This window comes from Cyprinodon tularosa, unplaced genomic scaffold (assembly GCF_016077235.1).
Source record: "Cyprinodon tularosa strain WSP-4 unplaced genomic scaffold, ASM1607723v1 ctg18, whole genome shotgun sequence".
Taxonomy (NCBI): Eukaryota; Metazoa; Chordata; class Actinopteri; order Cyprinodontiformes; family Cyprinodontidae; genus Cyprinodon; species Cyprinodon tularosa.
This window is the reverse complement of record NW_024038608.1, coordinates 1749903-1776118: the sequence shown is the minus strand read 5'-3', so window position 1 is coordinate 1776118 and position 26216 is coordinate 1749903. Positions and strand designations below refer to the sequence as shown.

Genomic DNA, 26216 nt, shown 5'->3' with positions numbered 1-26216 from the left:
TTGCTCGTCTGCGATGATTAAAAGGTGCTGGTTTCAGAAAGATGAGATGCTGGTGTTCAGAGGGAGAACAGCCTGCGCTTCTGTCAGCGACAATAACCACCACAGTTGGTGTTCGGGAAGTCAAACGGTGATCGTAACTGGATATGACGGATGGAGCCAATCACGGCTGGGTGAAATGAACTCCTGGATGCAACATCAGTGACAGGACCAGAAGGCCGTTCTTTGTGAAGTTGGGACCCGAGCAGATGCCTGGCACTCAGGCAAACATCTGCCTTTCTTTAGCCATGAACAAAAGTTCATTACAGTTGTTGCCAACAATAAACCAAGCTGTTTCTTTGCTCAGTTGTGGCCATAGGTTGCAACACTATGTCCAAAAAGAGATTACACAATTAGAAGGGAATGTGGATCGCTACAAACGAGAGCCAAACATACTGGAGCTGCAGTAGCTAGAGGAACTTTAGGCTTTTAATTTTCCCTTTCTAGTCTACCAAGGTGGAAATAAAGCAGGTACCTGATAACTCTTGCATCCTTAGCAGCTTAGAAAAGGTTTTTTTGAAAGGATCCCTGGGGAACAGTTAGAATCTCCACCTTGTTTCAAGAAATTATAATTCTTGAAAATATTTAGATTTGACAAAAAAATATGGAACTTTTGGAAAAATTAAATTATGAATTAATTAGAAAGAATTGGATTTTTGATTTTTTTATAACTCTAAAGATACATTCACATCGAAGGCAAATTCTGCAGCTGGAGCGAATGATTCCTGTGTTGTTTTTGGTATTTCTATTTAGAGGGCGGATCTATAGAGAAAGCCGAAGGTGGCGAATGGTGCGTTTTCTGCAAAATTAGATCCATCCGTGTCTGAGAAGCAGTCCCTCTTTTTCAGGTTCTGTTGCACAGACTAGATGTGGGCGGGACCTACAATTAAGGAGGCTGCAGAGACAATATTTTTTAAATCAAATAGAAAATGGAGAAAATAATCTTGACAAAGGGAATGCAGGGGGTGTGTTTATGATGTTTTTAGGTGGCTTTAAAAAGCTGCTTTAGCTCCAGTGGGGGGCACAGTTGGCCACTTCGTCTCGGTTCTGGTGCTCTCTCTGGTGGTGTTCTTGTGTTTTTATCTCCTGATGCTCTTCCCTGAGCTTCAGAATGCCATCTCACCTAACCTTTCTGATTCATTTGGGTGATTTGTCTCCCATCCTGGGTCAGCAGGAACCCGAACAGAGTCGCTGATTGGCGGAAACAGCTGAAAGTCACCGTCATCCAGACTTAGCTGTTCAATACTGGTTCCATCTTTGGGAATCCGGTGAACTCCGGAAAGTAAAACTAAAAGAAGCTCTACGAATCGCTCTGTAAAATCCCTGTCCACCAGTTGAGGTGAAACCAAGGACAAGTAGACTTGATGACGTTGGAGCCTTTCACTCGCTGTGTGAATTAAGCTGCAATACCATAGTATTTTTTAAGGCAGATGATGTATGCTACAAACATGACTGTTTAAATAACAGACATGCTGTCTTTTAACATGTATGTTACAAACAACATAGCTGTTAGCATAATGCTATAAACTTGCTGTCCTTTAACATGTCTGCTACAACAGGCAGTCTGTTAGCATGCATGGTTAAAACATGGTAACTATTACCATAATGCTCTAACCATGCCGACTATTAACATGTATTATACAAAAATGCTGACAGTAGAAACATGTGGTCTGTTATTACAAATGCTGCAAACATTCTATATGTTAGCATGTATTCTACCAACATGCTACCGGTTAGCATGTGTGCTACAATTGTGCTTGCTGTTAGCATTTGCCACAAATAGGCTATCTGTTAGCATGTATGCTACAACATACTACTGTTAGCATATGTGCTACAAACGTGTTTGCTGTTAGCCTATTTGTGGCATACATGCTAACAGGTAAGCATGTTTGTAGCACACATGCTAACAGGTAGCCTATTTGTGGCATACATGCTATCTGTTAGCATGTATGATACAACATGCTGGCTGTTAGGATGTGTGCTACAAATGTAGTTGCTGTTAGCATGTGTGCCATAAATAGGCTACCTGTTAGCATACATGCTACAACACGCTGCCTGTTAGCATGTGTGCTACAAACATGCTTACTGTTTGCATTTATGCCAAAAATAGGCTACCTGTTACCGTGTATGCTGCAAATGTGCCTTATTTTGCAATAAATTCCACAAACATGCTGCCTTTTGCAATGTATGCCACAAACATGTCGTTAGCATGTACGCTGCAAACTGGCTGTTAGCATTTATGCTATAAATATGCTATCTTTTAGTATAAATGCCCTACCTCTTAGCATGCATGCTACCACATGCTGGCTGTTAGCATGTGTGCTACAAACGTGTTTGCTGTTAGCCTATTTGTGGCATACATGCTAACAGGTAGCGTGTTTGTAGCACACATGCTAACAGCTAGCATGTTGTGGCATACATGCTATCTGTTAGCATGTATGCTACCACATGCTGCCTGTTAGCATGTATGCCACAAACATGTCACTTTGTTGTTGTAGAAAATAATTTTAGAAAATTTTTTAACATGATTTTGCGGAAACAGCCTGATCCTTATCCCTTCAGTGTGAGGAGGGTACCTAGAGATCCAGCTCTGTTAAGTGAGTTCAGCTATATTTCTTTATGCCTGAAGGGGTCGCAGGCGGTGGTCAACTTAGGCACAAAGTGCATTTTCAGTGATAGCAAATTCTGCTTCAACAACGACACACATCTCTTGTGCGATTTTAATCAGGTTACCGTGGATACGGGCAAAAGCAACTCTGGCAGAAATGGACTGGATGAGGTGGACACAAAGGTAATTTCAGACCCTGGTTTTATACTAGCAGGGGGAAAAAAAAATGTGATTGACCATCACTGTCATACCGTACTCATCTCATGTCATGGCTCTCCTCCTCACTTCCTCTTCCTCACACACTGTGTCATCAGCCTGGTAGCAGATGAAGAGTTGGATGTTTAATGAGCCGCTCTGTCCACAGAGACAGGACCATAACCCATCTCGGTCCAACATTTTGAAGACTTCCAGGCTCAAACACAGGGCCGTGCTTCCCCCTGGGATATTCAAGATGTAGCTTACTGACAGAGCATGATAAAACATGCAAGAACTAGATGGGGAGCCGTCTTTTATCATTAAGGAATGATATTTCCCATCACAGGCTCCAAGAAACTACTGTCACAAGTTTGTCTTTTTAGCTGCTGCATGAATATTCACTATCCATGAATATGTACCATCTGCTGGTAGACATTACTAAAGTAAATCATAAAACTACAAACTGAAATATGGCAATTTGGATAATTTTTTATCATTGATCCTTTTTTATTCATATAAAAATCCATCAGAAACAATTCCTCTAGATTATCTTTATCGCCAAGAGATCAAAATGAGTCTTTGCTGTTTTATATATTAAAAACTCATATGTTGTAGATTAAATAATTCTGGAGATTAACTAACAAATGTGCAGCAATCTACACCACCTGGTGTCCCGGGCTAATTATGCAGTATTTATATTGCTTTCATTTTTACTTGTTTCATTCAACTTTTGTGATTTTAATTGACTGTTTAGGAGTTAAAACTGTAGAATCTTTCTTCATCACTAGAGTGTACTGTTTTGATTAGCGAATTGGTCTCATCTACTGTAAATAATGCACTGGTCAAGAGAAAGATGGAGATTAGATGAAGGCAATACAGCAACCTGGACTTCCTGATCCCCTCAGCAGAACCTCAAGCAGATCAAATCTGGGCATTGATGCAGAAAGTCATACTAGTGTTCTTGCCAGCGTATTTCAGCGTAACCCGCCTGTAAGTCTGAAAATCAGGCCAATACTCTTATTTCTTATGAGCGTGTTGGTCTTTTGAGTAAAATCTGGGCTTTCCTCTGCATTTCAGCACACACGTTGTTTAAGCTAAAACGTTTAGAGTTACAATGGAAATAGCCAATACCCTGACTTTTAATGAGCGTTACAGAAACTGTTTTTAAACACATTTACCTACCGTAATTTTCGGACTATAAGTCGCGACTTTTTCCCCATTTTTCTACCTTGCGGCTTATATAACAATGCGGCTTATCTATGGACTTTTACAGCTAACTAGCCTCACGAGCCACTAGCCTCTTGAGACCATCCTGATCCCGCAAGCTTTCAAGGTTTCACTCGCTAATCAGTCTGGAGACTCTCCGTTGAAGAAAATTTGGAGCCGTTCACCAAATGAACGTCCAATCAGCGTTGGCTTTGAGGCGGGTTGAGGTGTGACGCAACGAGAAGCGCAACAGTTCAGTCTAAAGAACATGGCGGCTTCAGCTGATGAAACTAGCGTTAGCGTGACTATCAAGCAAGTTTTAGCGGAATTACAGAGTATTTCTTCACTGAAAGAAGAGCAAAACACTGCTCTGGAGGCTTTTCTCAGAGGAAAAGATGTTTTTGCTCTTCTCCCGACTGCTTTCGGCAAGAGTAGCCTGGCTGTTAGTACGTCATATGCTTCGTTGATCTGATTGGTTTATTTGGCCCGTCTATCACCAACATAGGCCAATCAGCTAACCAGTATTTTCGCCCCTTCCCAAAATTACTTCAACCGAAGGTTTCCAGATGGATATGCGGAGCAAATCCATCTGGCGGAGTCAGGTTAAACGGCCACTAGCGTAATACCTAAATTTTTTACCATCCACCATGTTGACGTCACATTTGCTTCAACACACAAGTACGGTAGCCGCACGCGGGGGAATGCGGAGGTCCTCCGGAAGCAGACTTCTACTGCGAGCGGTACGAGACAGAACGACAGTGAGAAAGACGGACATTAAACATAAAAAACCTGCGGCTTATAGTCCGATCTGCTTGTAAATGTACAAATCATGCAATTTAGCTTCTGCAGCTTATATTCAGGTGCGGCTAATAGTCAGACAATTACGGTACTTATTTGGACACATGAGGGGTCACTTCAAAGGTGTGAAACCTGCACCGCTGACGCTGTAATCAGCTCACGGAGGCAGAGTTAAAGCTTGAAAAACCTACCATTTTAAATTGTTGAAATAATTAACTCTATGATGATTAACAGATATATCGCAGGTGATACCTGCCTTCTTACCCTCTTTGATTCTTGTGACTATAAGTGATTCTTAAAGTTGGCACTAACGTTGAAAAGCCTGAGTAATGCTCACCCTCATTTTGCTGCTTTTTTGTTTTTCGTGGTTGAATCTGAGAAATGCAACGCCGTTTCTGCTCTCTATGATGGAGCTACTAGGATATGGCATCATCTTTGCTCCGTCTCACATCATGGCTGCATCCTACAAGGACGCACTCCAGGTAGACCGGTCTGTGAAAATAAGGAGGCCGGAAGAGTTTTGGCCATGGATTCAAACAGGTCCAGTCGTATGCTCTCTCACCTAGCAACCGTAAGAGTTGACACACAAAGAAGGCAAAGAATGAATGCAGAACTTCCCATTACTGTTCTGGCTGCTAATCAAATTGTTGAGTAGCTTCAGCAGCAGTACCATTATCACGAAGATCATATTTATAGTCCCCACTCTGCAAAGATACTGGAACATGAGCTTAAATTTCAGCCAAAGCAATTTACACAGAGAGGGATAAAAACATTTCAATAAATTAAACATTACCTGCCATATATCTTTAACCATAAAAAAAACTATTTGCATTCATTTCAGACAAAAATATTCACATACTTACATTATATTAAACTGCACTTCCAATATTCACCACTGTTCTACGCCATTTACCTTTTTCCTCTGAGCACGGAGCAGCCGGCTTGCTTGGACTTGCAGTGAATCACCTGATATTAATTCAGTTCAGTTTATTTCTATAGCGCCAATTCACAAAACATGTCATCTCAAGGCACTTAACAGTTTAACCAGATCATACAGTCAAATTGATTCAGTTTTCTATCTTAGGTAAACCAGCTGATTTCATCGACTCACTGACTCCAATGCAATCCCTCACACTAAGCTTGCTTGTAGCGACAGTGGAGAGGAAAAACTCCCTTTTAACAGGAAGAAACCTCCAGCAGAACCAGGCTCAGTGTGAGCAATCATATGTCCAAGGCTATGTAGGATACATTGGACCTGTCCTTCAAAACTAGCAAAAAGGAGGACGCATTTGTTGGCCACATAAGAACATTCTTCCAATCCGAGCAGGCCACTGCGCCGCTCTCTGACATAATCGGGCGATGAATCTGGCCTTCAGAGGATGCTTCCCCTGAATTGGAGCTCAACACATTTCAACCTACTGCCTAAGCCTTTCATACCATAAGCATTGTTTCCAAAAGTAAATATTTATGGATTTCAGACCTTCCAAAATGTTTGAAACACTTATACCATTGTTTTTATTTCCAGTGACTCCTCACCACTCTAGATGTTCTGTGGATGTATTATTTTAGAAAAACGAATAATTTTGATAAAAGTTGTACTGCAGCGATGTCCTTTAAAATGAACTTTCATAACCAGCCGTTATCTTCTTTATGCCTTCAGCTGATGAGACACTTGGTATAAAACTGACCTAAACTGTTCATGGGTTTAAACGCTACAGTGCAACTGACTCAGAAATCTTAGAAAATTCCTTTTTTTATGTGAGTGAAACATAAAAATAAGTATAACAAATATTGTTTAGTATTTATATTGGTTTGAATGAGAGAGGAAGTAGGGAGTATTTTCTGCGACAATCCGACTGTAAAGACGCATCATTCCGACCGAATCCCCCCCTCCCCAGCCGTTCTTTCACTGCATCTTCATGTTCATCATTTTGTCTTTGTTCACATAAAACTATTCAGTGTCTGTTTGAATGTACATTTTTTTTTTTTATTGTAATAATCCAGACATATTTGCTTAAAGTTGACCTTTTCTTTACACAAAGTAAAGGATGCATCTGATGCTTAGGGTTATAAAAGCTTGATGGTGATTTAAAATAAAACTGTAGAGGAAAGACAAATAAAAATGCATCTGTTGAGTGTAAAGACAATGTCTTCCTTTAATTTATAATTATTAAAACCAAGGAAACGGGCTCAGCTTTAAAGGGACAGTTCAGAGTTTTTTTAAGTTGGGTTCTGTGATATGGATTGCTTACATCAAGGTATATTTCAGAAGATATTTTTAAAGGTAATCTATATTAGCAACAAAATAAACTGGATTATTAGAAAGGTGAAATATTAAGAAAGGTGGATATAAAGGCTGCAGATTCAGCATTAGTGCAGCAGGACGATGTAGTCGCTGAGGTGCAAAGGTTTCTGTTTAGGCATAATAATGGAAGGTTGTGTGGAAGGAAAAACTGCAGTTTTGAAAACATTTTCACTCTGGGATAAATATATATACATTAAATTATCTTTGATATTCAAATCTACTTTAAAAAAATAAAAGTAAAAAAAAAAAAGTGCAGAAAGGAAAAGGTATCAGAAGAAAGCAGCACCTACTCTGATATTTCATACCAGTGTAAGGAAATGCTGTGCTATAAGATTCAACAATAAAGGCCAGAACACACCAAATCCGATTTTGCATCCGATCCTTCAATGGGGATGATCATACCCGTCACGATTTTACGCAGGGGGTTTGCATAAGCCTGATTGAGATAGAGCCCAGGTCTATTTTAGTAAGACTACGCAGCAATTCAGCAGCAGTTTCATGGGTCTGACAGGAAGAGAGACACGGTTGCAAAGTAAAACATATTTGGGGGAAAATACAAAATAAAATCTGTTAATGGCACGAGGAAAGAGTTTTGGAGTCCCACATTGCATATATAGTAAGTGGGACAGACTCTTGCAAAAACAATCAATAAAACATTACAAAATAGAATTCTTTAACCATGATAGTTCATGAGGACAGAAAACAGATAAAGTAGTGATCCTCTTGAAGCTTCACAAAAAAATGAGGGATAGAAAGTTCAGTTTATCAATCTCCTCAGGAAACAAAATTACTTCAGGAGGAGAAAAAATGAATATAGTAAAATAGCCTCACAAAAAAAACTAAATAACGAGGGGCAGACAAAACAGGTTAGTGCAGCGTATCTCTAACCTCTATGAAAAAAAAGAAAAATATGGAAGAACTTCCCAGATCTCTATCTGGGAATCACCTCTCTCTGTCGCAGTCAGCACATAAACTGCCCCAAGATGTTTTTTGCTGTTTTTCTTTAGACGTAGATTTCGTTATATTTTTAATATATGCATAGGGACATTATCTGTTCTGGTTTGAGATGCTGCACAGACTCATTATGTGAGGCTTTGCTTTATAGCTGCGTCAGTGTTGTTTTTTAATAACTTTTCATAATCGGTGTAAGTCAAGTGGGAAATCGTTTTAATTTTTGTATAACACAGAGAAAGAATTGAAAAAAAAAAAAACAAAAAAAAAAAAAACTGAACAGATCTGCTCACCCTGCCTGGGCGGAGCCTCTCTATACTTTGTGACATGGAAAAAAATCGGAATGGAGATTAAAAAGTCGTATATAACCGGTGTGTTCTGGCCCTAATACCCAAACTTTTTAGATTTTATCTGCAAACTTACTGTCATAAATTTTTTCTACATACATAACCCCTCCTTTTAAAACTCTAAACTACATTCTTAAGCTTGATGCTAATTACATTCATTTGTGTTTAGCAAACATATGTATTTTTCATCAACAACAACACATCAATGGTTTTGGCACAGAGCAAAAATGTGAATTATTTTACGGTTTTAAGAATGTCTCCTGGTTCCTCTCTTTTAGATTTCTGTCGAAAAACATCTGGAGCAGCTGACAGATGCTCAGAGGGACTTGGGAAACTCTTCAGGTGAGGCAATCCCAATCCCGCCCCTAAAAAGTCCATTTTGTGCTCGATTTAGAGAAAAAACAGATATTTTCCACCTAGAGTTTTACTTCCAGCCTGATTTATTTCATTTTTCAAAGGATTAAAAATAAGGCTTCAAATGCTCGCTGCATTTAAGTTGATTGACATTTGGGTCGCAGTCAATTTAGGTAACACTTTTTTTTTGCTGATTTGAAAAAGTTTGAAAAAGTTGAATTTAGGGCTGTTTAAGCTCTTATAATGCGATAAACGTTGAGCAGGAGCAGGTAGCATCAGTTCCACAAAGCGCTGAAGAGTTGGAAGTTGCTAAAAGTCCATCTTCAGTCCTCGTATCTTGGTCTGAGGTATGAGGCTTTAAGGTGACTGGAGAAATGATTTAATTAAATTCAGTTTATTTGTATCGAAAAGAAATGGAGCAAGCGGCGTCTGACTTTCCTGGAAATCAGGTGAAATTCATGTGAAGTTATAGAAATCTGATGTTGGAGCAAAAAATAAGCATATTTCTAATAATGTAAGGTATGAAGCTATCCAAGAATATTAATGGAAAGTTGAGTGGAAGGAGAAAGTGTTTTAGGAAAAATGTATATGAGCATCAGGGCTGACAGCAGCTGAGAGAGGACTGAAGCAAAAAGCCCATCTAAGAAACCAGAACAGTAACGGGTTTAAACCTTAAATGTGGTGAGAAGTTGGATTTAGTTATTTTTATAGTAAAAAGGAAAGTTGACCTCTGGATTAGGATAATTTATGCTTTTTATTCTACAGTATAAACAGAAGAAAGCGAAGCTTTATGACATCCTATCTTTGTAAAGTTTTACCATGAGATAAAAAAAAAAAAACTCAGCGTTGGGGGATTTATTTTGTCTCTTTTTTCACAGTAATTGTTTAAACTGTGTGAAAGTTCAGGTCTTTTGTTGTGACACTCCTGGTTTGTCCCTTTTGTCTTTTCAGGATCAGTAGAAAGCCCCTTCGAGCAAGGCATCTCTCCAAACAATGTGCCCTATTATATCAAGTAAGTAGTGATCTCGGGGCGGTGAACCAGCTGATCCTCACATTCTGCTGCCTTTTGTTTTCCTCCAAAGGCAAACCTACTGCTTCTGTCCTCCGCTGAACTGATTTCCACAGCAATCTCCTGGCTCTTTCTGTCACCATAGCAATTTCAGACAAACTTTTGTTTTTCTTTCTCAGAATGTGTGGTAGATGTTTTTTTATTATACTAGAGAATAAGATAAATCCCTTCAAGAACCTGCGACTCTTAGTAGTTTGATAAATGCTTCTTTAAAAGCAGGAAATGTCAGTTTTGTTCCAGTTTGCTGCGTTTTATGGTCCAGTAAATGAATGCTGGACCATGATGGAGGGATAATGGTAACAGAAAATTTTAGGAACTGGAATATTGTGAAGATTTTATAGTGTTTTTAGATTTTAGATTTTTTTTCTTTCATCTTACATGTTTGCATGCTTAAAACCTATTTTAACAGGTCTTTAAAATGAAAAGTTAATAAAAACATATTCTGTAACATCCAGCTTTCAGTGGGGGGTTCCAGCGCTGCCTCCCGGCGGTATGGTGGAGGTCTGGCGCTCTGAACAAGAACTGCATAATTTAGTAGGATTATAATCCTGATGAACTGACTGCACAGAGGATGTTTGGAGGGGGGATTTCTCGCTTAAAAACCTGTTAAAACTATTGTTCTAACTCAGCTAAAGAGCAGAGCAGATTAGCAACCAGAGCTTTTGACCTAGCATCCAAATTTCCGGGTTTAAACATTCTTGACGCCCAAATCGCTGTGAATGCTCCATTAGGCTCCTAGGCACTGTAGCCTAAGGTGAGGCAAATATTTAGAAATGTGAACAACCACACAAAACAATCGGATTTCACAAGAATAAAGTTGTAATTTAACTCCAGGCCTTGCAGTGTGATCAAACATTATTGGCTGTTTTGTACGAGATCGGGAAAATATGGTAAACAAACCATCTGCTAATGGTGCTAACACTACATACACTTTAACGTGCATACACTCAAGTCAAATTCTCAAGCATATCTTTGCGAGGACATTAGCTCGGAATTAGCTCCATTTAAACAGTTTTTCTCCAAAAATTACTAAATATTAATTTAAAGACAATATCAGAAGGATTAAATATGTAAATTACCAGGTTATTACTCCTTTAAAATTAGGACTACCTTTTTTGTAATTTTTATTTCATTTTTTTCCCCTACACCAACCAGTAGCATATGAATACTAAGTTGCATGATTGGTCTATGTGGTAGCTACAACTTTTTCTCCAAGCACAATACCACCACCTAAGGGCCTGGAATGAGAATGAATACTTTCTGTTTACGTAAAGATAAAATAAGAATCTAGCAAAACTACAATGACAATTCAATACACACTAGATATTAAAAAACATAACAAAAAAAAAAGGAATAAAATAGGAAGAGGAAATGGAATGCATCTGTAATTTGGAATTGATCTAAATTATTATTGATCCAAATTCTGTGAGATGGGATCACTGCTGCTAAATTCAAGGATGGGGGAAAAATTTGATGTAACTGGGTTAAAACAGCTGGTTTAAAATCTCTGGCCCAATTTTTGGCTTCTCAGTACTGATTCAGCTTTTTTTAAACACCACAGCCCGTCTAAGTGTTGTTCCCTCAGCTAACCTCACTGTGCTGATGGAAAATTAATGTAGAAATACAGAATTTCAAGGAGCGAATTAAAAATGTGCATAAAAAACGGCCTTATTGGTACAGAAGTGTTTTTTTCCCTCTCAGGTGTGGTTCTTTCACTGACTCTTAAGGTGTTGGTTGAGATAAGACGGCGATCTTGACATGCCTCTGCCTTTTAAATCAGCTGGAAGCTCTTCAATAGCAGCACATGTTTAGAACCCCGGCAATAATCTCCCTGATGGATCCATGTTTGTATTTTTTTTTTAATGTTTTTATCTCCATTATCTGCCAGAGCTCTTAATGAGCAGCTGAGGGAGTAATCGATGTGTTAAAATCAGGTGTTGATCCTCTAGATATCTCTTTTCTCACACCTAAGGGCTCCTCCAGAAGGCCTGTGGAGATGGTCACAGCTGTAGGCTTAGCGTACAAACGGCTATTGTTTCACTGCTGCACACACCTCCGCGCTGTTAGAGGGTTGACATAACAGTTCAGACTTGTCTACACTTTTCTCCTCAATCCTGCAACACCGACTCCCAAAAGGAAAGATCCTCCCCCCACTTTTCCTCCTCCAGCTCATCTCGCCACTTTCTCTGTTCACTTTGCTCTCCTTTCATTCTCCCACCCTGTCCTTATTCTCTACACTCTCATGGTGCTGAATGTGAGCGTTATTTAGTTCTTGCTGTCCCGTCCTTCTTGTCAGGGAATTACCCCCCCCCCCCCAGAAGATGTCTTTTGCTCCCTGAAACACCAGGAAGGGGGGGGAGGGATTCAGAGGCAGGCAGCCTGATCTCTGCCTTTTCTAGCAGAGCCGTGCCAACAGCGAGCTGCAGGCAAGCATAGACAGGAAGTAAGCAGGGTTTCATTTCAAAGTTAAGCACTCCAATATTTCATCAAATATTTGCTGTATTTTAAAAACAAATTTGCAAAACTGCTGTTTTTTTTTTAGTAAAAATGCAAACAGATTGTTCTTGGAGCTTAGAATAAACTACAGTCTTAAATAGAATACTTTTCGTGATTGAAATTGACCGCGGCTACTGATTCGGGAAGGTAAGGGAGGTTGGAGGTTGGTGCACCTCCAATTATCTTCCTGAGACAAACATGAACTGTACAGAACTCTTTAACAGATGGTTTCAGTGATTGAGGAAACACAGTAAGCTAAAAAGAATAAAAAATACAAATCTGAAATGGATAAGAATGTAAATAAACTATTATCTATATTTGTTCCAAAAAAGGGTACATTGAAAGAGTTACTTAAATTAGGAAGTTAAGTTGTTTCATTACTCCTTAAATAACTTAGCAGCAGAGTCGTTATGTATGTATGCTCATAGCATTAGCAAAAAGAATGACCGTTTCTCAATTCACGAGAACACGAGTCCATACTTGGGTTCTCCTCAAGAACACAGGAAAGTGTGGACTTGGTGAGAACCTCCTGTTATTAATAGTCTCTAGATAATAATAAATTATGACTTTACATTTAGTGGGGGAATAATAGTGAACACAGACAGATAAACACAAGTCAAATGAATGTTTTGCCCAAAAAAACAGGTATTCGCTGTACCCATGTGGACGTAATTCACAACCCCTGGAACAAGGAGTTCCTAAACTAGAGTGTGGCAGCACGATACACTCGAGTGGAATGTCCTAATTTGACTTTTTAGCTATATTAACGATAAACAGACAACAGTAAAACAATATTTCATCTTCCAAATCATTATGCTAACGTTAAAGATGACAAATACAGAATTCATCATCTAATTTTTGTGTTTTATAGTGGAAACCCTTCTGTAAGTCATCTAAGGCTACCTTCACACTGCAGTCCTTGATGCTCAATTCCGTTTTTTTTTGTGAAATGCGTTTTTTTTTTTTGCGTTGCCGTTCACATTTCGAAATTCATGCGACTTGTATGTGACCTCCTGTGTGAACTGCAGTCATAAAACGCAAGTGTCCCGCATGGGCGGTAGAGGGCGCGATGACGTCACAGGCCAGCGTGCTCTGTGTTTACGAAAGTAAACATGGATGCTAGTGCCAGACAACATCTAGCGATCTTTCTCATCTATAAAACCTCAATCTTTTCAAGATGGTTAAACATAAATACTGCTCTCCGCATCATCGTTCCGCCATGGTTGTTTTTCTTGCAGCTTCTTCATAGCAAGACCCAGAATAGTGACCTTTGTCGGGTATTAATGGCGTTCAGGATTTGAAAAGATCAGATTCGTATTGGATTAAGGACCACATAGCCAAGTGGCCTGGGTCAGATTGGAAAACATCGGATCTTTGTTGTTCAGACTGCCATGAAAAGATCAGATCCAGGTCGCATATGGGCCAAAAAATCGGATTTGGGTCACTCCAGGCTGCAACGTGAACGTAGCTTAAGAGTCTTATATGTAAACACATGAAAAACTACTTAACCTATTTAATGTTTCTATGTTTCTTTATTGATTTATTACTATATAAATATATAGATGTCATGCCTTTTCCTTTTAGCATTAAACTGGTTCGGGTGTCTGTCTGCTTTACCTATGACTTCGGACACCCCCTTTCTGTCATTTAAAATGTAATTGTGATAAGTGTGTAGATTTGCAAAACGATAAAATAGAAAAGGTGAGGAAATATTTTATGTTTTAGAAATATTTTGGAGAAAGTGGCACTTTGGAAAAGGTAAGCATATGGTTCATAATAAAAAATATATATGGATGCAGGAGAAAAGAATATATGTATATGTATATTTAAAATCCCACAACAGCAAATAGCCTAAAACATTTTTTTTACTGAACTGTGTCAAAACAGTTTCTAAATACCTGCATTATCTAAAAATGTTCAAACCTGCCGGCAAAAACAGTTTATTTTATACTCTGATACTTACTTTTTTTAAACCACAAATTAACAAGAAAACATGCAGACTATTTTTTTTCCAACTTAAAGCAAATACAGTCAAGTCACTCTCTAGAAGAGAACAGCTTAACAACGGTGTGTCTGACCTCAAAATGCTCAAATATCCAAGTTAAGGCACTGGATGCCTTTATCTTATGATTTTTTTCCTTTCACTCAACTTTCCAGTAATAAAACATATACAATATATATGTAAATTACAATTAATATGTGCTCCTTAAAGTCACTTTTTAAAGACATTTGCTAATTTACCGCCACTACCATGGATGCCTGGACCAAATGTACAACGGAGTTTAAGGGCCAGACTAGAGATTCATTTATTTTTATTATGAGAATAAAGTCATAACATTACAGTGGGCACTGGTTGGAAATGGACGGTTTCCTGCATGATTCCTGTGTGAATCACGATGTATTTCCTGAGGCCAGTTTTTTTATTTCAAAAAGAACTGCAATGTACCCGGAACACCACCAGGTGGCGCTTGGGACCTCTGCCGTGCTGAGGGGGACATTTGTGGGCCTGCAGTCAACTGAAAAGCAGGTTTATTGGGGATCTTGGTGTGATATTGTGCTATTTTATTTTGTTTTTGATTAAAATAAAGTTAATGAATTAATTTAACATAGGGACTGCATAATCTTATTTTATGAAAATATTTATAGATAGATTTATAGTAGTTATAGAAACACCTCCGATCTTATCTGAGAACTGTCTATTTCTATGTATTTGCATCTCTATTATTTAATGAAAAATAAAATTAATTAAGTTGGAGCCGGGGATACGGACTGAGGCGCAACCAGAGAAAGGCGACAGAGACCGTGCTGCGGCTGGTGAAGTTGAAATTAAAATCATATCCAAAGTTGATTCCTCATTAAGATAAGCCAAAGTTATTCAAAAGGGTATGTAAGAAAATATATTTTCTTTAGTTTTGTAAAATATAAGTGCCGTTGAAAGCTTTGTTTTTGTGTGTTACTTTCTTGCCGTGCAATACGTGACACCCCTCCAAGAAAAAAGTCGTTATATTATGAGAATTAAGTTGTTAGATTAAGAGAATAAAGTCCTAATATTACAAGAATAAAGTTATATTTTATGACAATTCTTGCAAGTAGCCCTTTCCTCCCTAAAATGAGGAATGTCGAGAATCATGTGAAGTTATACTTTGCATCGTTTGACCAATGAGGATATATTTTAGCATACCAGCATCAAATTGGGCAGTATGTCAGAGTGGACTTAAGAGCAGATTATACTTCTTCAACCGCACACATCAAATGTCACTTGGGTCTGGTCGCAAACCAGTTTTGCTGGTATGCTTCTGCACCATAGGTCTGGAATTCCTAGGGAAACACAGCAGTTTCCCGCCAAAGCAGAAGGGGGAGCCTTTTCGAGAACTCACAAGAACTTTGGCGGATGGTCATGAGAACTTCAGCGTCGATGGCGGGAATGACTATCTTCCAAAATAATAATGCCGCATGTGCAAGATATCACGGTCACTGAGATGGATCTAGAGTTTCTAGACATTGAAGAGGAACAGGTTCTGTTAATGGAGCGGATTAGACTTCTGCAACCGCACACATCAAACGTCGCTTGCGTCTGGTCGTGAACCAGTTTTACTGGTTTCCTTCTGCAGCGTCGGTCTAGAATTTCTAGGGACGCACAGCAGTTTCCCACCAAAGAGCAAAGAGGAGCCTATTCGAGAACTCACGAGAACCTCAAAAAAATCCTGACCAGCATCACCAAACAGCAACCTAAAGGCTATTTAACGCCAATTTATACTTCTGACACATAGCCTCTGCAACCGTCAAATCTGTCTCTGCACACCTCAAAAAAATCCCGACTATGCATCAGATGGTTGCAAACCCACGTAGACCTCAAGCGGAAGTGCGCAGACAAAAAGAAGATCCTTAGTATGCCTTTCCGGCTGTCTGTGTGGTCGTCCTTCTCAATTCGGTGCCGGAGCTTGCCATTTTTAAAAGCGAGGAGTAAAAACAAAAATGGATAACCATGACAAAAGGTTGATCGAGGAGGTTCGGAAGTACAGCCACTTGTACGATGCCTCAGACATGTTCTTATGGAAAATAAACACTCCCGCCGGCGTCGCCGAAGAAGTTCTCCTGACCATCCGCCGAAGTTCTTACGAGTTTTTGAATAGGCTCCCCCTTGCACTTTGGCGGGAAACTGCTGTGCGTCCCTAGATATTCCAGACCGACGGTGCAGAAGCATACAGTGGAAAAAATTTAAATCTAGATAAGTCATTTTTTCTTAAAATAAGTACATTTGTTCTTGAATTGAGGAGGTAAAATAGACATTTTGCCAATGGAACAAGAAAATGTATATTTAAAATAAGAAAAACACAATTGCATTGTCTTTTTTCAAATGCATATTATCTAATTATCTTATTTTAAGAGTAAAATACTCATTCCATTGGCACACAATCTCATTTACCTACTTAAAATAAGGATAAATACACTTAATTTAAGAAAATGTTTTACTTATTCTAGATCATTTTTGCAGTGTACCAGCAAAACTGCTTCACGACCAGACGCAAGCGACATTTGATGTGTGGTTGCAGAAGTATAATCTGCCCTTAAATGAAGTGAATGTCCATTGTAGTACAGGTGCTGGTCATAAAATTAGAATATCATGAAAAAGTAGATTGATTTCAGTAATTCCATTTAAAAAGTGAAACTTGTATATTATATTCATACATTACATACAAACTCATATATTTCAGATGTTTATTTTGTTTAATTTTTATGATTACAAATGACAACAAATGAAAATCTCAAATTCATCATATCAGAAAATTAGAATATTACTGAAGACCAATAAAAACAAAGGATTTATAGAAATGTTGGCCAACTGAAAAGTATGAACATGAAAAGTATGAGCATGTACAGCACTCAGTATTTAGTTGGGCCTCCTTTGGCCTGTATTACTGCAGCAATGCGGCGTGGCATGGAGTCGATCAGTCTGTGGCACTGCTCAGGTGTTATGATAGCCCAGGTTGCTCTAATAGTGGCTTTTAGCTCTTCTGAATTGTTGGGTCTGGTGTATTGCATCTTCTTCTTCACAATACCCCATAGATTTTCTATGGGGTTAAGGTCAGGAGAGTTTGCTGGCCAATTAAGAACAGGGATACCATGGTCCTTCAACCAGGTACTGGTAGCTTTGGCACTGTGTGCAGGTGCCAAGTCCTGTTGGAAAATGAAATCTGCATCTCCAAAAAGTTGGTCAGCTGCAGGAAGCATGAAGTGCTCTAAAACTTCCTGGTATGTGGCTGCGTTGACCCTGGACCTCAGAAAACACAATGGACCAACACCAGCAGATGACATGGCACCCCAAACCATCACTGACTGTGGAAACTTTACACTGGACTTCAAGCAACGTGGATGAAGTGCCTCTCTTCTTTTCCTCCAGACTCTGGGACCTTGATTTCCAAAGGAAATGCAAAATTTACTTTCATCAGAGAACATGACTTTGGACCACTCACCAGCAGTCCAGTCCTGTTTCTCTTTAGCCCAGGCAAGACGCTTCTGACGCTGTCTGTGGTTCAAGAGTGGCTTGACACAAGGAATGCGACAGCAGAAACCCATGTCTTTCATACGTCTGTGTGTGGTGGTTCTTGAAGCACTCACTCCAGCTGCAGTCCACTCTTTGTGAATCTCCCCCACATTTTTGAAGGGGTTTTGTTTCACAATCCTCTCCAGGGTGCGGTTATCTCTCTTGCTTGTACACTTTTTTCGACCACATCTTTTCCTTCCCTTCGCCTCTCTATTAATGTGCTTGGACACTGAGCTCTGTGAACAGCCAGCCTCTTTAGCGATGACCTTTTGTGTCTTGCCCTCCTTGTGCAAGGTGTCGATGGTCGTCTTTTGGACAACTGTCAAGTCAGCAGTCTTCCCCATGATTGTGTAGCCTATAGAACTAGACTGAAAGACCATTTAAAGGCTTTTGCAGGTGGTTTGAGTTAATTAGCTGATTAGAGTGTGGCACCAGGGGCCATCAATTTTGAACCTTTTCACAATATTCTAATTTTCTGATATGATGAATTTGAGATTTTCATTTGTTGTCATTTGTAATCATCAAAATTAAACAAAATAAACATCTGAAATATATGAGTTTGTATGTAATGTATGAATATAATATACAAGTTTCACTTTTTAAATGGAATTACTGAAATCAATCTACTTTTTCATGATATTCTAATTTTATGACCAGCACCTGTAGTTGCTCGGTTTTTAAAAATGGCGCGCCCCGGCACAGACAGCCGGAAAGGCATACCAAGGACCAATCACAGCTGCTTTTTTGTCTGCGCACTTCCACTTTAGGTCTGCACTGGTTTGCGACTGTCCGACGCGTAGTCAGGATTTTTTTGAGGTATGCAACGACGGTTGCAGAACCTCTGCGTGGGGGGCATGGTCGCACACTGAGACAGATTTGACGGTTGCAGAGGCTATGCGTCAGAAGTATAAATTGGTCTTAAATAAGCCTTTAGGTTGCTGTTTGGTGGTGCTGGTCAGCTGTCATGTGATGGTTTGGAGTTTTAAGCTTTCTTTCTGAAACGGGTTGTGGTATGATGACTTAATTCTCCTTAATTTTTAACTTTATTCTCATATTAAAATTTTATTCTCGAACTAAAAATAAAACATCCTAACATGGCCCTAACACTTCATTGTACAAACGTTTCAGTATCTCTGAGATCATTTTGGGAAACAAGCTTTTATTTTGGCGGCCCCGGCGGAAGTGCTCCTCCGCTGTTTTCCCGGGATGTGTGTGCGCGCGCCTCCGCAGTCCCACCACCGCTGCCTGCAGAGAGGAACACACACCGACCCGGTGAGGCCCTGCTCGGTACAACCTCGGTGTCAGGAGCCTGTCCTCCTCCCTGAACAGAACCTTCACCTCCGGACTCGCAGAGGAGGCTGTGATTTTTGCGGGCGATGCGGGAGCAGTTTCGGAAGTGAGTAGCAGCGGAGGGGCAGGGGAATGTTAGAGCAGGCTGATAAATAATGATGGTGGTTATGCAGGGGAGGGTTTCATGTGCACACACCTCGACTGGCTGCTTTGTGGATTATTATTTCTAACTGGCAATAACATTTAGTGGAATGTCTTCCTCCTCTTAAAATCTGCTCTCTGGGATCCATGAACCCTTCCTGCGGCTGTTAGCGGGGCGCGAGGCGAGCTGAGCGGCCAGTCTCCTCTCCTCCAGCCGCTTTTCCTCCCCGATGCTCCGCTGCCATATTGGAACTAATTCAGGATCCAGCTGCACATCGCAGCGAGATGTGATTGAAAATATGCCCACGGGGAATATGTGGTTCGCGCGTGTAAATAGTCCCCCCCTCCCCTTCAGGGGCAGCAGTGTTTGCATTCCTTCACACATGCACCCCCCCCCCACCACCCACCCAAACACGGTCACCTTCCGTGGAAATCAGGTCCGAACCGAACCTGATCCATGTCGGAATGACTGCTTCCCTGTTTTCAGGTGTGTTTGGACCCACTGAGGCGATGAGGCATCTAAGAAACAATGTTTAAAAAAAATCATTGCTTTAGAGAAGGAAAATGAACTGAACTTCTTTGATTCAATGGTTGAATTTATTCCTGCATTCAATTCAGTTCAGTTTATTTCTATACAATTCAACCAGATCATACAGTCAAATTGATTAGAACGTTTTCTATCTAAGGAAAACCAGTAGATTGCATTGACTCATTGAACTGAAAGCAATCCCTCACACTAAGCATGCTTGTAGCGACAGTGGAGAGGAAAAACTCCCTTTTAACAGGAAGAAACCTTCAGCAGAACCAGGCTCAAGCCGGGCGGACAGGGTTTAGTCGTACAGTGTGAGTCACAGCTCACGATTTATGTTCGGCCCGACGCTCTCATGCGATCTACCTGCTCACACTGTATGACTAAAAACCACGTCGGACTCAGCTCCGCAGAGAGATGGAGCTACTCTGTAGCTCTCTATCCTAAAGCCAAACAAATAGAAGGGGTATATGAAGCTCACTATAGGTTATTTGTGCACTTTTGTGCTGAAAGTCCTAAAAAGCAAAGGAGACAACGTATTTGGAAAAAAGACATGGGCAGAGATGGCAAAAGTAGTCACCTTCCGCTTGTAAATTTACTTAAAGTATAAAAGTAAAAGTAGAAACCACTTTTTTCATGCCGTTGCCTACATTTAAATGTCTGCCAATAGGACTAGATCTCTGTTGTGTTCATTTTCAATCATCTCGTCGTCCATGCTACTATGCTAACGCCACCGCCACCAAGCTGCAATGATTTGCCGCGAATGAATACCGCCGAATCTGTCGATTCATCTTGTAGTGGTGCGTCAAATGCAACGTAGATTCCCATCCAATTAGATTGAATTTGGTATTGATGACGTGAAAAATAAAAACGGTAACTCCATTGAAATGATTCAAAACTAAAGTAACGAGCCAATTTTTAAAAATGTAAGGAGTAGAAAGTACAGATATTTGTGTAAAAATGTAAGGAGTAGAAGTAAAAAGTCGCCATAAAAATAAGTAGTAAAGTAAAAATATCAGAAAAATCTACTTGAGTATAGTAACGAAGTATTTGTACTTCGTTACTTCCCATCTCTGGACATGGCTGAGCAAACGTTGCTCTTACTGTCTGTCAATTTTACAGACAACTGCATTTAACTCATTGCATCCCTGCCATGCTACTGTGTTTACATCTGAGAGGAAGAATAAAAAACAAGAATCCTTGTTTGCGCATGCACCCTGAGAGATTTGCCCACGATGCTCACGATTCCTGATCGGGATGTGGTAGTGAGAGGCTGATCGCTTCTCATAACCCCCTGTACACTACAGGACTCCCGGAGCACAATCAGGATGAAGGTCAGGCCAATTAAAAGATTCTTGCATGACTGGAAAATCTCCGTACAGTGTACGCCGAGCTTCAGTGTGAGCAGCCATCTGCCGAGGCTAACTGGGGTTCAAGGAGTCAGAAGCAGAGATACAAAAAGCAGCTGCAAAAGGCGGCTCCATCCAGGAAACACACAGCCAGGCAGACGAGCTCCGAGCCAACTAATGTCAGAGGATGAAGAGAGCACATCCAGCCGGTCACAGTCAGAGAAACAGGACTACACTGGAAAAACAGGCAGGCTTCCAACATCTCTTCAAGTTCTAATTTGTTGAAATTAAAATAAGAAAATTAATAATCCAAACCAACTAGAAATCAACCTGATCATTACATAATATTTGTAATTAAGGCGTGGTGTAAGTAGTAACATTTTTCTTAAATCTGTTCTGACTAAAATCACCAAATTAGTTACCAAAATGTGGAAGGCAAACACAAAAAATAAATGAAACGGAAAAATACAGCAAAAGATGAAATAGAAGAAAAGATTTAAAATCAACAAAACAAAACAAAACAAAAAAACAAATGCTGCAATAAAGCAAAGAGCTAGCTTGATAAACCAGACTAAATGTGAGATTAAATGTGTAATTTAGTCTGGCCCTGATGAATGAGACATCGGAAGATTGTTGATGAGATCAACCCGTTGTGCCTATTGACCAACGCTCTGATGAATGAGTGAAACTGACTGTGACATAGGAAACGCGACAGCCTGTCTGTAAAACGGCGAATATGTCCTTCTTAAAAATGAATGAGCGTAGAGCCTCTTCCTGCTCACGTTTCGACAAAAACCCCTAGTCTTAACCTTCCAAAACTGATTCCAAAGCTGAGTCAAACAAGAACTGTTCAGTAGTTGTTGCCATCTTCCTTGTTGTGCTTTCTCCAGCGTCACGCAGCTTTGTCGTCACACCCTCAAAACTCTGCGCACTTTGCATCCAGAAATTCAAAACATATCTCTGCGTTGTGATTGGCCCGCCAGTTCTAGGGCCTGGGGCATTGTTGAGGCTAGACCAAACTCGCAGGCAAAAATTATCCTGGCCGCTAGCGGGTGGGGCTAGTTTACTAGGCTAACAAAGAGCAAAAACAGCAGCAAACCCGCTCTATAAAACGGAAGTGCTCCAGACCACTGGAGGGAGTCAAGCACAAAACTAGCCTCATCGGACCATGGTATTACTTATCTTTATATGGTCATATACATAACTTTAATCTCTTTCTGTTAGACAATGTTTGAAAATAGATTCATTTCCATTAACTATCAAATTGCGCAAATTATAAGTCTGCAAAAAGGAGACAAAAATCGCGTTTCTTTTTTTATATACATTTTTATGCTTCAATGAGGTGGTTTTCTTGGTTTTATCAAAATTCTTATATTTCGCAAAATTGAGTCATGTGACCTGCAACTGGACCTCACTAGCTGGAAAAAGAAGAGCAGAAGTAGTAGGATGATGATGCGGCATATTCGAATTCATAAGGAGGGTGTTTTAAAAAAATATTTATTTTGAGACCATCAGCATGATGAGCACTAGATCCATGACGGAAATGTGGTTATATCTAACGTATTTATATCCACCACTGCTTTTTCAATAATAAAAAAAGTTTGCATCTGCTGCTGCCATGCTGTCATCTCGTGAAATATGTATTTGCTTGCAGTTTTATTTGCATTTCTTATTTAGTAGAAATACCAAAATTGGAACAATTAGGATTTTTGAAATTAGCAAAATATCAACCTAGTTTTATGCATTTTTGAAATGGAAATGCAGACACTGACATTAAAGATGACAAACTTCTCCTTTCCTCCTTCAACTTTATTTTTTTAAAGATCCTGTGTTAAAACCTGACTTCCTGTTTGTACGATAGAAATAATCTGATGAGATTTGTTCTTTGTTCGACTCCCTCTAGTGGTCTGGAGCACATTCCGTTTTTTTGGTGCAAGTTTGTTGCTGTTTTTACTATTGACATTTTCTTCCTGCAATTGGAGCATTTTGTGCTTGCTTTTTTTTTTTTTTTTTTATGGTTTCAGGTTTTTGCCTCTATTTTTGGTGATTGCAGCAGTTTTTGTTTGCAGCATTTTCTATTGCATAGTACTTTTAGAAGGCCACTCTAAATTTCCTCTTTTGGAGCCATTCAAAGGCTTAAAATCTAAAGTGTTATTGAGCCTAAATTTCTTTCTGACATTTTTTTGATAGATAACGTTACCATCCTTAGCAGCTAGCAGTTTTCTTCTAAATCAAAAACAACCTTTGTATATTTGCAGTTACTTTGTTGAAGTTTATAAAACTCCTGCCAGCCAAAACAAATTAAATGTGTTAAAAGCTTTATTCAAACTTATTTTTATCTTAAGCTCATTGGCGGTTCTGGCTCCTGTACTGAAAACAAACACTGCAAAATCTGTAAATATCAGTAAGTATTTAACTGTTGATTTGTGGGGATAAGTTGGAAAATATGCCAATGGAATGAGGTAATTTATACTTAAAATAAGGAAATATAACACCAATAACTTATTTCAAATAAGTTAATATAGTTCTAACATCTAATCATATTATTTTCCAGAGCATAATGCTCATTCATGTGGCAGATTATCTTATTTACCTGCTCGAATTAAGGGAAAATAAATACATTTAAGACATTTTTGCTCTTTATATATTTGTATCTGCAGAGTACTATTCAATCAGTTTCTCATGATGATGATGCACTGACAGAGAAAACCCTATTTAGACCAATTTTCTATTTTTCTTTTACAGTTTACTTCAATATATATATATATATATATATAATATATATATATATAATATATATATATATATATATATATATATATATATATATATATATATAATATATATATATATATATATATATATATATATATATATATATATATATATATATATATATATATATATATATATTTTTTTTTTTTTTTAACTGCTGTCAGCTTTTATTAAGCTTACGTTTGCAAGATTTTGGCTCATCTGATATCCTAAATTATGCTCTCTTGTTCAGCTTTTTTGTGTCTGTTATGATTTTTCTGTGCACCAGTGCTTATAAATTATATGTAGAATCGTCACAGCTTGAGCTTAATTAAAAGCTTTTTCTGTAAGAGTTTGCATCATGAGATATGAAATACTAATTTTAACTTATCTTTTAATGATGCAGCCCTTAGTCTAGTAGCGGCAGCAGGATTTTTCTGCTCTTATTGTGAGATGTGTGTTTTATCCTCTCTAACATTGGAGCTCTGGTGCACCGCATGGCTGTGTTTTCAGACCACTGTCTTTTATGCATAACCTACATACATGGCAATTCTTTGTCCAATTATTTTATTTTTAAAATTTACTCATTTTATAAGGGATTAAAAAAACTAATCTTTAGTATTTTTATAAAAATGTGTATCTGGGGAAACCTTTTATTTTTGTTAACTTGAAGATGGAGAATATGTGTTCGTAGGAACTCGTTTACCTATTTAGCTTAAATTCTCTGAACTTTTGCTGGTGCCAGAGGGACTGGTCTGACTGTCTCTGAAACGGCTGATCTACGGTCAGCTTTCACGCATGACCACCTCTCAGGTCTGCAGAGCGTGTGATGCAGTCGGCACAGAATGGATCAACACCTCAGAGATATGTGGTTGTCCGCTTGCTGGATCTGAAATCAGCAGCTCTAGGTTCCAACATGGTACGAGGGAGGTGAACCCGTCAGATGCTCTGATTGTGTCTGCTTTAAGCAGAAATGTTCAAAGTAGAGCTTAACTGCGTATTTTATATTGGAATTAGGATTTTAGGTGAAATGCACTGTCAAAAAGCATCTGCTTCTTTTGTTGTTGTTGTTTTTTGTTTTTTTTTGCATTGTTTAAAGTTTAAGATTTAGCCTTATAATTATTATTACATTTATTATGAGGTTATAATTAAATAAAGTTAGATGGTCTGAAAGGAAAAATCATGAGACAGCTGTGATTGATTTTATTTGACCAGACTGCAGTTAAAAACACACTTTAGAGAACCTTTGAGGCGGCATGAAGTAGGCTTAAAAAGGTTAAATATTTAAAAGCTTTTTCTCAGATTTTTTTTTGCTTTGATTAAAAAATATTAGATTTAGTTTGATAGTGATTTATTACGAGCTAAAAGAAAAGCTGTCTTTTCCTACTCAGAGTTTAAAAAAAAGAAATCAGTAGAACCTTTCCAACGACATGAAGTAGGCATAAAGAAAGAAATTTAAAAAACATAGACTTTCTTAGTTTTCCAGATTTTTCTTTTTTTTTTTGTTTTACTAAAAGATTAAATTTGTGTAGATTTAGTTCTTCAACCTACATAGTTAAAAAAAAATCACAGAATACAATCTGTGTGACCACATGAAGAGTATGTCTAAAGAAACTAAAAAAAAACATCTGATTCCTTATTGTGCTTTTTTTTGCTTTGCAAAAAACATATAAGATTTTGTTTTATGATGACTTACTTTATTATGAGGTAAAATATTTAATAAATATAAAATATATATTTTTAATCCTCTGAGAGCTAAAAAAAAATGAAAGAAGAGTAGAACCTTTCTGTACGGAAGAGGATTAGGGCAACTGAAGAAAAAAGAAGTTAACTGGTTTTTACATTTTATTTCGGCTTAGTATGGGAAAAAAGTCAGAATTCTGACTTTTTTTATTGTCAGAGTTCAGTCAGAATTCTGAGATTAAAATGAGAATTCTGAGATTAAAGTCAGAATTCTGAGAAAAAAGTCAGAATTCTGAGATTAAAGTCAGAATTCTGAGAAAAAAGTCAGAATTCTGAGATTAAAGTCAGAATTCTGAGAAAAAAGTCAGAATTCTGAGATTAAAGTCAGAATTCTGAGAAAAAAGTCAGAATTCTGAGATTAAATTCAGAATTCTGAGAAAAAAGTCAGAATTCTGAGATTAAAGTCAGAATTTGGAGAAAAAAGTCAGAATTATGAGATTAAAGTCAGAATTCTGAGAAAAAAGTCAGAATTCTGAGAAAAAAGTCAGAATTCTGAGATT

General features: G+C 38.6%; 1 protein-coding gene across 16 annotated transcripts in view; it reads left to right on the top strand.

The window, feature by feature from the left end:
• The window catches only part of dmd (dystrophin), a 400034-nt gene that overhangs the window by 346188 nt on the left and 27630 nt on the right, over window positions 1–26216 (top strand). For 12 of the 16 annotated variants that reach the window (XM_038282138.1, XM_038282143.1, XM_038282134.1 and 9 more), the window contains 3 exons: window positions 2765–2827; window positions 8725–8788; window positions 9752–9812. In XM_038282138.1, the coding sequence (XP_038138066.1) occupies window positions 2765–2827; window positions 8725–8788; window positions 9752–9812 (188 nt within the window). Of the gene's footprint in view, window positions 1–2764; window positions 2828–8724; window positions 8789–9751; window positions 9813–19122; window positions 19307–26216 lie in introns of those variants that run through there. The other 4 variants (XM_038282144.1, XM_038282137.1, XM_038282140.1 and 1 more) reach the window with 2 other exon arrangements.